Source organism: Tauraco erythrolophus, chromosome 1 (genome assembly GCF_009769465.1).
Source record: "Tauraco erythrolophus isolate bTauEry1 chromosome 1, bTauEry1.pri, whole genome shotgun sequence".
In the NCBI taxonomy this organism is placed as follows: domain Eukaryota; kingdom Metazoa; phylum Chordata; class Aves; order Musophagiformes; family Musophagidae; genus Tauraco; species Tauraco erythrolophus.
The window spans coordinates 16,805,769-16,817,435 of record NC_141465.1 but is presented as its reverse complement, the minus strand read 5'-3'; the positions used below and the strand labels follow the sequence as shown (position 1 = coordinate 16,817,435).

General features: G+C 45.6%; 1 protein-coding gene across 1 annotated transcript; it reads left to right on the top strand.

Moving 5' to 3' along the window:
* Nucleotides 1–592: 592 nt before the first annotated feature.
* STYXL2 (serine/threonine/tyrosine interacting like 2) lies at nucleotides 593–10,433 on the top strand. Its single transcript, XM_009986725.2, has 5 exons — nucleotides 593–705; nucleotides 3,326–3,420; nucleotides 4,316–4,547; nucleotides 5,307–5,524; nucleotides 7,591–10,433. Exons 1-5 carry the CDS (start codon nucleotides 593–595, stop codon nucleotides 10,431–10,433), a joined length of 3,501 nt encoding a protein of 1,166 aa, XP_009985027.2.
* Nucleotides 10,434–11,667: the final 1,234 nt, after the last annotated feature.

The window sequence follows — 11,667 nt, the reverse complement described above, 5'->3', positions numbered from 1 at the left end:
GCGGGGCAGGAGTCACTCTGGCCAGACTCGCGGCAGCGTCGGCTGCTGTATTTTCACGCTCCTAACCGAGCTATGGCCCCTCACTCTCCCGTGCCCAGGGTGGGCATGGCAGCCTCCCCACGAGGGATTACAAGGACGAAGTCCTGAAGCTTAAAGCGCCTTCGGCCTTGAGCTTTAGGAGCGTTTCATTTTGGGGAGGCAACTTCTCATGTTTCTTGCCTCCAACGCTCCTTCCAGTCGGGCTCTGGCTGTGTTCAGCTCCTTCCAGCCACCACGCATGGACCGAGCCGGCCAGGGGGGAGATAGAGTTTCTACCCCGACACCCCTTCCTTCCTGGAAGGCTTACTCACCGGCAAGACGGGCACTGGCACGTGCTGGGCAGCAGCCAGGGAGTGGCAGGAGGCTTCGGGAACGGCAGGCACCCTGGCAGCAGAACCAGCACGGCTGCCTTGCGGCAGGGGCTGCTCACAGCGCGGTGGGAGCGGGACGCGGGAGCCCCTCTGGCCGTACCCCCCCTTCCCACCACGCGCACCTCCGTAGCGACCGTCCCTTCCACCCTGTTCCCCTTGTAGCGGATCCTCTGGCGGCTGCCATGGCCAGCGGCGGAGATTCAGAGAGTGAGCAGGCGGTGCCCGATGCGGACGATGAGGGAGCGGACGTGAAGGCGGTGCAGGCGCGCTATCTCCGCAGCCCCTCGCCCAGCCGGTGAGTACGCTCGCCGCCGGCATGGCCACGGCCTCCTGGCAGCACGTGGTAGATCAGTGTGCCTTCCACCACCTCCCCTCCGCGCCAACACTTGGATCAGGCACAGAGGCCAGGGCTTCCCTCCCCTCTCCAAGGTGAGGGTTGGCGTGCCAGCAGGGAGGGGGACTGCAGAGACAGGACTCCAGCGCTAATTGATCCATTCCAATCTGGATTTCAACTCTTCCCAAATTCAGCCCTATCTTTCTGTCCATTATAAGGACCTGTGGATTTTTTTAACGTTGATATTAGCCTTTCCCAGCGCCAGAAAGACTGGGGGTCTTTGGATTTGGATTTGGTTCAGAGCCATCTTTAGCTACAAGCTTCAGGCACTGAACAGGAGGCTGTCACAGCACAAGCAGAAATTGAGTTACCCCAAGCAAAACAAGCATGATTAGATGTGTTTTCTCCTAATACAAGGAAAAATACATCCTTTTGTATTCTTTTTCTAAAGCAAAATGCTCTGCAGGGCTTTCTGTACACTTTGAGATGCTTTAGCTGAAGGCAGGGAGTCGGGATCGAGTTTGAAAAGAACCTGCCCCAGTGGCCCTCAATGACTAGAAGGTTATGAAATGTTTCCCATTAACTGTGAGGCACTGCAGGAAAATGAAGACAGAGTGCTTATTTAATTTAACTACATGCATTTAAAAATTGTTTAGGAAGTTCACTGAGCTCACATAAAGTAAAATTATGTATTGAACTTGGTAAATAACTCTCCTACTGCTCATCAGTCACTCACAAAGAACAAAAAGCACCTCTCCCTTCCCTTCCCTTCCCTTCCCTTCCCTTCCCTTCCCTTCCCTTCCCTTCCCTTCCCTTCCCTTCCCTTCCCTTCCCTTCCCTTCCCTTCCCTTCCCTTCCCTTCCCTTCCCTTCCCTTCCCTTCCCTTCCCTTCCCTTCCCTTCCCTTCCCTTCCCTTCCCTTCCCTTCCCTTCCCTTCCTTCCCTTCCCTTCCCTTCCCTTCCCTTCCCTTCCCTTCCCTTCCCTTCCCTTCCCTTCCCTTCCCTTCCCTTCCCTTCCCTTCCCTTCCCTTCCCTTCCCTTCCCTTCCCTTCCCTTCCCTTCCCTTCCCTTCCCTTCCCTTCCCTTCCCTTCCCTTCCCTTCCCTTCCCTTCCCTTCCCTTCCCTTCCCTTCCCTTCCCTTCCCTTCCCTTCCCATGATGAAAATGGCAAGGTCCTTCCCAGCCAAACGAGGCCCTTGAAGCATCCAGGCTTGGGCAGTTCTGCACCCGTGTGTTTCATGGATGCTTGGGGCAGCTACAGGTAAAATGTGTTGAGGCTGTGGTGGCAGATTATTACCAGCTGTTTTCACTGAGCTTGGAGACAACCTTTACAGCAAAAGGAACTGAAGGCAGGGCATAGCTGCCAATTTGTGTCAGCTCCTGAGACTCCCCTTGCTCATCTCATAAACTCCTTTTGAAGAGCTAGAAAAGGATTACTTTCAGTCGTGGTTGACAAGTGCTGGAACCCAACTGAATGACCTAGACAAGCCCATTAAGTGGTTTCCGATGGCCGTGCCCTCCATTTTGATTCTGGAGAATGAAAGGAGTTTAGCTCTCCAGACACTTTGCTGCACCCTGGCTGCACATTAATCACCTTCCCTCTCCTGCTTTATTTAAACAAAACCAAACAGCGTGTTGCAAGTGCTGCACGCCTGCATTGCCAGATAGCTTCGGTGATGGCAGCAAACTTGTCCTAATGCTCTGTACCATCTGTTCGGAAGGAAATGTAAAGGGTGTGAATCAGGGAAAAAACTCTGTGAAATATTTTGTTAAGATGGTCTAAATAAGAAAAGAAGATTTGCTTGGACTGGACAGGTGGGCCTAGATGGAAATGTATTTGTTTTCAAGATTGTGGCTCTTTTTTGCTTAGCAAAAAGTTACGTAAATCATGCTGTGTGTCAAAGAACTCCCTTCAAAGGTGTTTGTGGGTTTCATAGTTGTTTCTGACCTGCAGTTAGACAACACTGTGAGTGGAGAGACTGACCACAGATTCACGCTATGAAGTGACCATTGTACTGAGAGAGAGATTCACAGGCTGAATGACACAGGCTTTGATGACTCAAAGGATGCTTGTAGGCAATTTAATAGAAAAAACTCCAACAGTTTCCTAGCATAATCTGTTTTGAATCGTTCAATAAATTCTAGTTAGGACAATGCTTATGTATGTCTGTCTAAATGAGAGCTACTTGTGAGACTATTCCTTGTGACCAGTTATCCTCCCAGTTTCAAACCAGACATTGATCTTCTCTATCCAGAAACTCCTCCACCAGTTCATTCTCTTGTACTCCCAGCCCATGGGACCTGTCTACATCTTGCACTCTTGCAGCCTCTCCCCATGGAACCTGTCTACATCCTGCAAACACTGGATACTAAGGCATATTTGAAGCCTGTAGCACCATGCTGGAGAGCAGGGTGGGGGTGAGGAGTGGGAGAAGAGCTGGGGCTTCCCTTCTACCATCAAAGGATCCTCACTGCTCCAGTCCCCTGCTGTTCTCTTCTGGAGTGTGTGAAAAGGACTAAAGTCCCGGAGATGGGATCCCAGTGGAGGGCATTTGCCTAATAGGCCGTGTGGTTGGTTGGCAGGTATTCACTGATATCGGACACTGATACAGAGAGCATCTTCATGGAGCCAATACATCTGTCATCTGCTGTGGCTGCCAAACAAATAATCAATGAAGGTAAGAGTAGGAAGGGTAAAAGAACTATGTAAATAACAGAGACTTGAGTTGCGCTTGGTTTGCTTTTATCTTCTAGAGGTCCTAAAATGATAAAAAAGCCTTTATGAGAAAACCCCACCTGAGATAGAGTTGAAAAATGTAAATAAATAACAATTTACAGAAAGGTTTGCTGACTTCCTTTGAAGTTGTGCACTGAATCTCTGGCAGAATCATGTACTGCAGTAGTGAATTACAGTTTGATTGCTGGTTTCTTCTTGGGGAACTGAGTAGACTATACTAGGCTAGACTAGACTAGAATATTTCAGTTGGAAGGGACCTACAATGGTCATCTAGTCCAACTGCCTGACTGCTTCAGGGCTGACCAAAAGCTAAAGCATGGTATTGAAAGCATTTTCCAAATGCCTCTTAAACACTGACAGGCTTGGGGCATCAACCACCTCTCTAGGAAGCCTGTTCCAGTGTTTGACCACCCTCTCAGTAAAGAAATGCTTCCTGATGTCTAGTCTGAACCTCCCCTGGTGCAACTTTGAACCATTCCCACGTGTCCTGTCACGGGACACCAGGGAGATCAGCTCCTCCCTCCCCGCTTCCCCTCCTCAGGAAGCTGTAGAGAGTGACTGCATTCTTCTGGGGCTAGAATGAGCGTGCCCTTAACTCCTAGGCCTTTGGCCAGTGTGGGTCTCTGGTCTGAGAGGACAGTGCAATACTCTCTTCCTGTTACTAACTACCTCGAGGCTACTAGATAAGCATGTACCTGCACACGTTGCAGACAGGTCGGTGTGATGTTACTGGGGAAAAAAGCAAGCCACGAGGCTCGTCCCAGGAACAAAGAATGACAGGTCATATATTTGTGTTGTTTTTACCTGCTTTTAGTTACAATGTCAGTTTATTCCAGAACTGAAGACAAAGGACACCAAGGTAGATTCACTGTGTCCCAGGATGTTAGAGTCTGCCCGGCAGCTGATGGTGGAAGACCTGTACAACCGAGTTAAGGAAAAGATTGATGACACCAGCTTGTTTAACACACCGTGTGTGATGGACTTGCAGAGGGCACTGGTGAAGGACAGGCTGGAGACCCCCAGGGATGCTGTGGATGAAGTCTGGCCTAATGTCTTCATAGCAGAAAAGTGAGTGTCAGCTTTTGTCATCAAGTTGCACGAGATTCCCAGTGAAGGGTCAGATGGAACCATTGAAGGCATAACATGTACTACATGCATCTAATACCTTTCATCCCTAGAGAGCCCCAAAGTGTTTTTCGGAATATGCTTACAAAGATCTCTGTGCTCTGAAAAGTAAATACTTCTGGAATAGAATCAGCAGCTTTCCTATGCTGTTTTGATGCTTTGACAATGTAGGAGAGGAAGAGGCAAACGAGCCTAAATTACACTGTTCTGATTGGAAGTTGGCCCTGAAATTGGAACTAAAGTCTTTGTTATGTAAAAGAGAGTTAAACAAGAAAGGCCATAGCAAATCTCGAGTGGAAATGGTTAGGTCTTCTGTACCACGGCTCAGCTCTCTGAGACACCTGTGCACGTGACCAGACAGAATTAGAAGGGAATATAGTGTAAAGCATCAATTACGGAGTGATAAAAATCAAAAAATAAGTAGACAGCCTGAACCTAGGATGGCAGGATAAGTTTAAAATCAAGCTGGAGTGGAAACTGAGCGTGCAGCTCTACTGGTGAGTGCAGGTTTCTCATTTTCTTTTCCCAGTGAGTATTGGAAAGAAATACCTGTAGAACTCTCAAAGGACATTAAGGTCTGAGTGAAGCCGCGTGTTGGATGAGTAACACAGGCTGGCAGCTCTGTAGACCTTGTAGCAGACAGCTTCTTTCCTACCTAAAATAGGATCACTGAGATCTAACACTTTTTTTTCTCTTCTGAAGAAGTGTTGCAGTGAACAAAAGCCGTTTGAAGAGACTGGGGATCACGCATGTCTTGAATGCAGCTCATGGCACAGGTGTATACACAGGACCAGGTTTCTACAATGGTCTGAATATCCAGTACCTGGGCATTGAAGTGGATGATTTTCCAGATATGGATATCTCCAAACACTTTCGCCCAGCTGCAGAGTTCCTTGACGAAGCACTGCTGACTTACAGGGGTAAGAGGAGAAGATTACAGTGGTTCCAGAATGCCTGGGAATTAATGGGTGGAAGTGTTACTCTGACAAACAGCCGATGCCACGTTTGTAATTGGGTAGAAGGCAGATACTTTGTTCTCCACATCCAGTTACGGTGAACACTTCTTGCCCGTTTCTGCCGTGCCTCGTTCAAAACAGGATGGGGCAAACTAGTGAGAGGAGGCAGCCTGGTAGCCCCTGCTGCAAGCCCATGTCTTCAGACTCAAACTGGCTGCGAGCCACCACCCTCAGCTGCTTTGAAAGAACCCTATTAATGCAAAGAGGTGAAGCCCAGCTCTAATAAATATATTTTTAAAATATTAATATTGTATAATATGTATCTATTGATATATTCCTGTACACTGTGAGTTTCAGTTTTGCCAGGATGCTTACTACAAAAGAACAGGCTGATTTACCAGAGCAATCCAAACAGCTGGGTTGAACTCCTGGATATCTACACCCAGTATAATTTGCTGGACTCCAATTCCATGGCAACTGTTATTCTGTGGACCTCCAGTGCATACTGGTCATTTTGTTGCAGCTTCAGTAGACAGTTAGAAATATTTTTATGGAATTGAATATGAAATTGAGTACCACCATCAGTGCTATCACTGATACTCTTCATATATGTATTCAATGAACTGAATTTTTGTAGAGAGACAACAGGTTACCTCTTGATAGATGTGACAGTAAGAAAAGTGAGAAGTTTCGTTAGTACTCGAGAAAAGTTGAGCCAATTTTAATAGCTCACAAACAGTAACATGAGGAGGGACACTATCCATCTATGTTCTTCCTCATAACTCCCATTGCTACCCTTGGCATAGCACAGGTGCTTACCGCTGCTGGCATTCACCTTTGACTCACTAACCTAGCAAAAATAACAGCCCAGCAGGTAAGAGATGGTTTTCCATTGGGTTAGTGAGCTGAACTGGCTCATTAAAGGGCCCAGTGAGTACCAGAGCTGACATGGGAAAGGATACAGGGAGACAGAGGAGCCTTGAAAGAAAGAGGAATGAGATCTCCCCCTTTTGGTGAGCTGTTAGGTAGGCTTTACTGGCTGTTAAAATACTTGGAAAGCAACTGAGACTTTTGATACTAAGAAAGGTATGAAAGACATTTCAGGATTGTGGGAATAGGTACATTAGGGAAATACTTGTGGTAACATATCAGCAGTCAGAAAAGTGGTGCTTAAATTGGCTTCATTAAGTTTCAGTGCAAACAGTTTGATTAAACTGGAGTTTATCACATCTTTAGAAACAGTAATTTCAGTTATTTGCAAACTAGCAAAGCCTGATTTATTCTCTCTTCATATTTAGAAGCTTTTCTTTAACTGTAGTTTGCTATGAAAGTAAAAACCCAGTTATTCTGTGCCAAAGCTTAGTTTTCTGCAAAAGATGGTTTCTGTGTAAATGCTGTGAAATGAAGCAGATCCTCAGCTTTCATTCTAGCTCTTGCAGTCGCTGTTTACAGAACAGTGGGTCCCAGTAGTTAGGAGCAGCTATATCAGTTTGTCAGAGTCAAAATCAGCTCTCTTCTGCTAGTTGCTCGGTTCTCCTGTTCTGAGATACACTATGACTCTGGCCTCCAGCCAGTCTACATGTAACTATTTGAGTGTACCTTGCAAAACAGCAGATCTGGATTCTGGCAAAAATATAATTAAATATAAAATTGTATTTAAGTCCTATAATGTGCCTTATAAAAAATGAAGTTATTTGCTTATCCTCCTGTACTACTTGTCTTTCTAATACCTATTATAAGCTTTTTGATTATTTGAGGAAGTGAAGTATATAGGTGAAAATATGAATACTATTTAGATTGTTTTAAAATGTGCCTGCCCACAGCTTTTTAAACTAATGTGCTTTTTATTCATATGTATCTAGATTCTTGTTAAGATAAAGCTAACAAATATTAGTATTGGTTTCAGTCACTGAAACATACAATCTGTGTAATTTTTAACACTATTCAGAGAATGCTTTTGTGCTACAGATCAGAGCAACCTCTCTCTGTTATTGGAAATAGCTAACTACTTTTATATTCGATATCTACAGGCAAAATCCTTGTCAGCAGTGAAATGGGAATCAGTCGCTCAGCTGTGCTGGTGGCTGCTTACCTGATGATCTATCACCATATGACCATTCTGGAGGCTCTGATGACTCTGAGAAAGAAGCGTGCCATTTACCCCAACGATGGCTTTCTGAAACAGCTAAGGGAGCTCAACGAGCAATTGTTGGAGGAACGAGAGTCAGAGCATACTGGAGATGAAGAAGTCACTCCTAGTCAAAGTCCTGTTGTCCATGAAGGGACTTCTTCCCGCCTGTCTGGAGTTGGAGACTCAGAAAGCATCATGGGAGCCAAAGCCCACTCCATCACAGTAGAAGAAGAGGACACCAGCAGCCTGCTGGGCAGTCTTATGAGCGGTTCATCAGTGGGAAAAACTAGCTGGGTTTCCAAACACTCCACCCTCATCAGTGAGGAGGAAGAGGAACAGTTGTATGAGGAATGGAGGCAGAAACAAGGCCTGCCTGCAAAGGAACCAGGAGTTAACCATGGAAGAAGAGCATCTCCAAAGCTTCTGGATCGGGAAGGTGAACAATATGAGGAGGATGTGGAACAGAGGATCCATGACTGGCAGTGCAGAAATGAGAAATACCAAATGGAGGGTCCACCCAGGGAGGAGGATGGAGATTCCAACATGGGAGGAAGACCCTACCCATCAGGTGAATTCAGTGATGTTGAGAGTGTGAGCAGTTTTGAGATCCGAACCCTGAAACAACACCTGGAAGCCAGTAGCTTTAGCAGGATGAGGAGGAGCCGCACAGGCTCTATGTCTTCAGAGAGCACTTGGGACATGTGGAACCAGAGGCTTCTGGAAATTGAGAAAGAAGCTGCTCAAAGGTATCGTTCTAAGAATAAAAACTGTGGGGAGAGACAATCCCCAGAAACAGGAAGAAAGGAGAGGGATGTGGATGAGGAGAGTGTGTTTTCAGACAGTAGTTCCTTTTACAATTTCTGCCAAAAGAACAAAGACAAGTTGACTCCTCTAGAAAGGTGGAAGGTCAAGAGGATCCAGTTTGGCTTTCACAAGAAGGATTTAGAGCCATCATCATCTTCTGCACCATCTCCAGCAGAAGATGGCAGCGAGGCAGGTGAGCAGGGGACAGAAGGGAAGAGTTTGTCAGATATTAACCTGTCTGCTTACCAGGCTTGGAAAATGAAGCGGCAGAAGAAGGTGGGCAGTGAAAGCAAGGAGGAATTTGTGGAGTTTGCCAAAAGTGATGATTCTGCTTCAGCTAAAAAGAAGCAGAGGCGTGTAGAGCTCCTTGAACGTTCAAAGAAAATTTTAGAAGAAAGCCAGTCCATGTGCAGCTGGGAGACAGACAGTATGCTGAGTGGGAGTATCCCACTGTCAGCTTTCTGGCCCTCAGCACCTTCTGCAAGCGGTGCCGAGGATGCAGCTTCTGCACTGAGCATGCAGACAAATCATTCATCTTTATCACAGAACAGGAGCAGCACGGGGGCAATGCAGCCTCAGACACCAAGTATACCCCTTCCCAATCTGCCAGTTGGCCCAGGTGACACTATATCCATGGCAAGCATTCAGAACTGGATCGCTAACGTGGTCAGTGAAACCATTGCCCAAAAGCAAAATGAGATCATGATGCTGTCCCGTCCATCATCTGCGATGGCCTCCAGCATAATGTCAGGAGATCTTGGCAGGCGTGTAGATGATGATAAGGTTTCTCTTCTCAGTGCTCAGAGCGGCTCATCTTTTGCTACCTCTCAGCTTCGCCAGCAGGACGTGCACAGGTCTGAGTCTCAGTCTGTCCTGTCTTGCAATACCTCCGTGAGCACAAGGACAGAAGGGTCTAGTTCAAACATGAAGACAACACAGACAAGCAAGCCACTGTACAGCCTCTTTGCTGATGAGGTTGACCTCAAGAAACTCAGAAGGAAGGAGAAGGAGATGCAAATGGAAATGAGAGAGAAAATGTCAGATTATCAGATTGAAAAAGTGATCAGAGACAACAAGCGCAGCACTTTATTTAAAAAAAAGATGACCAAAGGAGAGGAAAATGAAATAGAAGATGACAGAGAGAGTACAACAAACAGCCACAGGCGCCCCTTGCAAGCAGATCTTGACAGAACTGATACAGACTTTGACCTGTCCAGTCAACCTGCAAACACAGGTGCAATGAAGTCAGAGATAGAGACTGATATTACCAAGTGGCTCAGTGGCCTGAAAACAGACAGAGAACCACCGTCATACTATGATCAAAGTGAGAAGGCTAGAGAGAAATATAGCAGATCATCCAAAGTTAGAGAGATGGATTCTGAAACATCCAGTTACAGGTTCTCCAGATCCCAAAGAGAAGAGCTAGACAGCTGTTCTTCCTACGAGTCAAAAGGAGATTCACTGAGAACCATGTCAAGATTTTCCTCTGCTTCTGCAAAAGAGGACAAAAAGATGTATAAGTTCACAAGGTCAAGGGTCAGTGAGACAACAAGTTCTAGAGAAAAGAGTCCAGAGCTGCATGTTTTCAGCCAAACACCTGAACCATCCTTTGACTCTGAATCCCCTGAACCATCTACACAGAGTCGAGTTAGATCTCATCATGTGGAGGCACGTGAAGAGGAGGCCAGGTCAGACATGTCAGAATTTGGAGCTAAGAGAAAGTTCACTCAGAGCTTTTCAAAGTCTGAAGAGGATGGAAAGAAGGAGGCAAAAGTGGAACAAAGTGAAGAAAGATTTGCATCTAGACAGTTCTCTCAGTATAGGCGAAGCATGCGTAAAGAAGAGGAAGAAGAGATGGATGACGATGCCATTATCGCTGCTTGGAGAAGCCGACTAGAAGAAACTACGGCAAAGCTTCGGCGGCGAAGGGAAGAGTGACCACAATCACACTATAGGAACACAAGCAGAGCTACAGAGACCCTGAATCACTCATCATTATATTTCTGATAATCCTTTGTGGTTTGTAGGGCATTTCCTGCAGATAGTTCTTTTCTTAATCAAAAGCGATAAAGGGAAGAGGTCAAGTTTTGGAAGTGTTTGTGGTTTGTCAGAAGGAAGATGCTAGTATTAAATGATCAATGTAGGTAGGAACACAATGTTAGAAGCCATTAGGAGCCAAACGATATTTCAGCAGCAAAAGCAAGTAATGGTGGCACCTCAATTCAAAAGACCAATCACATCCCATTTTGGTTATTTCAATTTCCTAGTCTCATTAAAGACTGGACATATTTTTTCTAGGATCTTTTTGATCATAAATGGAAGAAGCCAACAGCCTTTTCTAGGAACTTGAAGAATGTTCTTCTCTTAATCAGTTTTACTTTATACCACTGAGAAGATATTGCCAGGTAGGCTCCATTTTCTGCACCAGTCTTATGAATGTCTACAGACATAAGACAGTTCAGGGGAATATATGTACTGTTTTACATCACTGAGTAGCAGAAGCAAAGTGAAATACTAGAAAAGAAGAAGATGCATCCTTCTTTTTAGATGTTCAATGCAGTAATGAATGTATTCCTATTGTACTATTGATTTTCTATTAGACGGAGTTGTCTCTGCTCCAGTATGGTTGGTTCCTGCTAATAACATTGGGTCAACAAAGCAAAAATGCAGTAATATTAACAGCTGTCTAAAAATTATGTTCTGACGTAGTTAGAGAGACAGAGTTAGGATTAGGACTAGTGTTAGCCTGGGTTTCTGAAGTACTGACTTCAGTCTGGTTTATGTATGCAGCTCAGCTAAGTCTGTGCTTTTATGTCTGTAGTCAGATTGTCATGTATTAATTTTCAACATGATTGCCTTAAAGAGAAGAGTGATACACAAACCGACCTCATAATAAAATGATGTATAACTAAAGCGTTGCTGTAAGGCACCACGCACCTAAGGACAAACTGTGTGTCTGTTGAATGTGCTACCTGGAAGCTCATTTTTAGGAGAAGTTATGTTTACTTGGCAAGTTACAGTTAACGTGTTGTTTGTATCACGAGCTAGAGAGCCTGCTTTTCAGAGTGAGTGGAAGGAGCACAGTCTCCATGCTCACCGAGTACACCACATTAAGACCCTCGGATCTTTCCATGCCCTGCAGAGACTTGTGAGTTTGTGTGACGTGACCTGC

Excerpts from the sequence above, each read along its gene's own strand:
- STYXL2 (XM_009986725.2), top strand. The coding sequence starts at position 593 with ATGGCCAGCGGCGGAGATTCAGAGAGTGAGCAGGCGGTGCCCGATGCG. Across the intron at positions 706-3,325 it reads CGCAGCCCCTCGCCCAGCCG|GTATTCACTGATATCGGACA; the intron begins GTGAGTACGCTC and ends GTTGGTTGGCAG. Across the intron at positions 3,421-4,315 it reads CAAACAAATAATCAATGAAG|AACTGAAGACAAAGGACACC; the intron begins GTAAGAGTAGGA and ends AGTTTATTCCAG.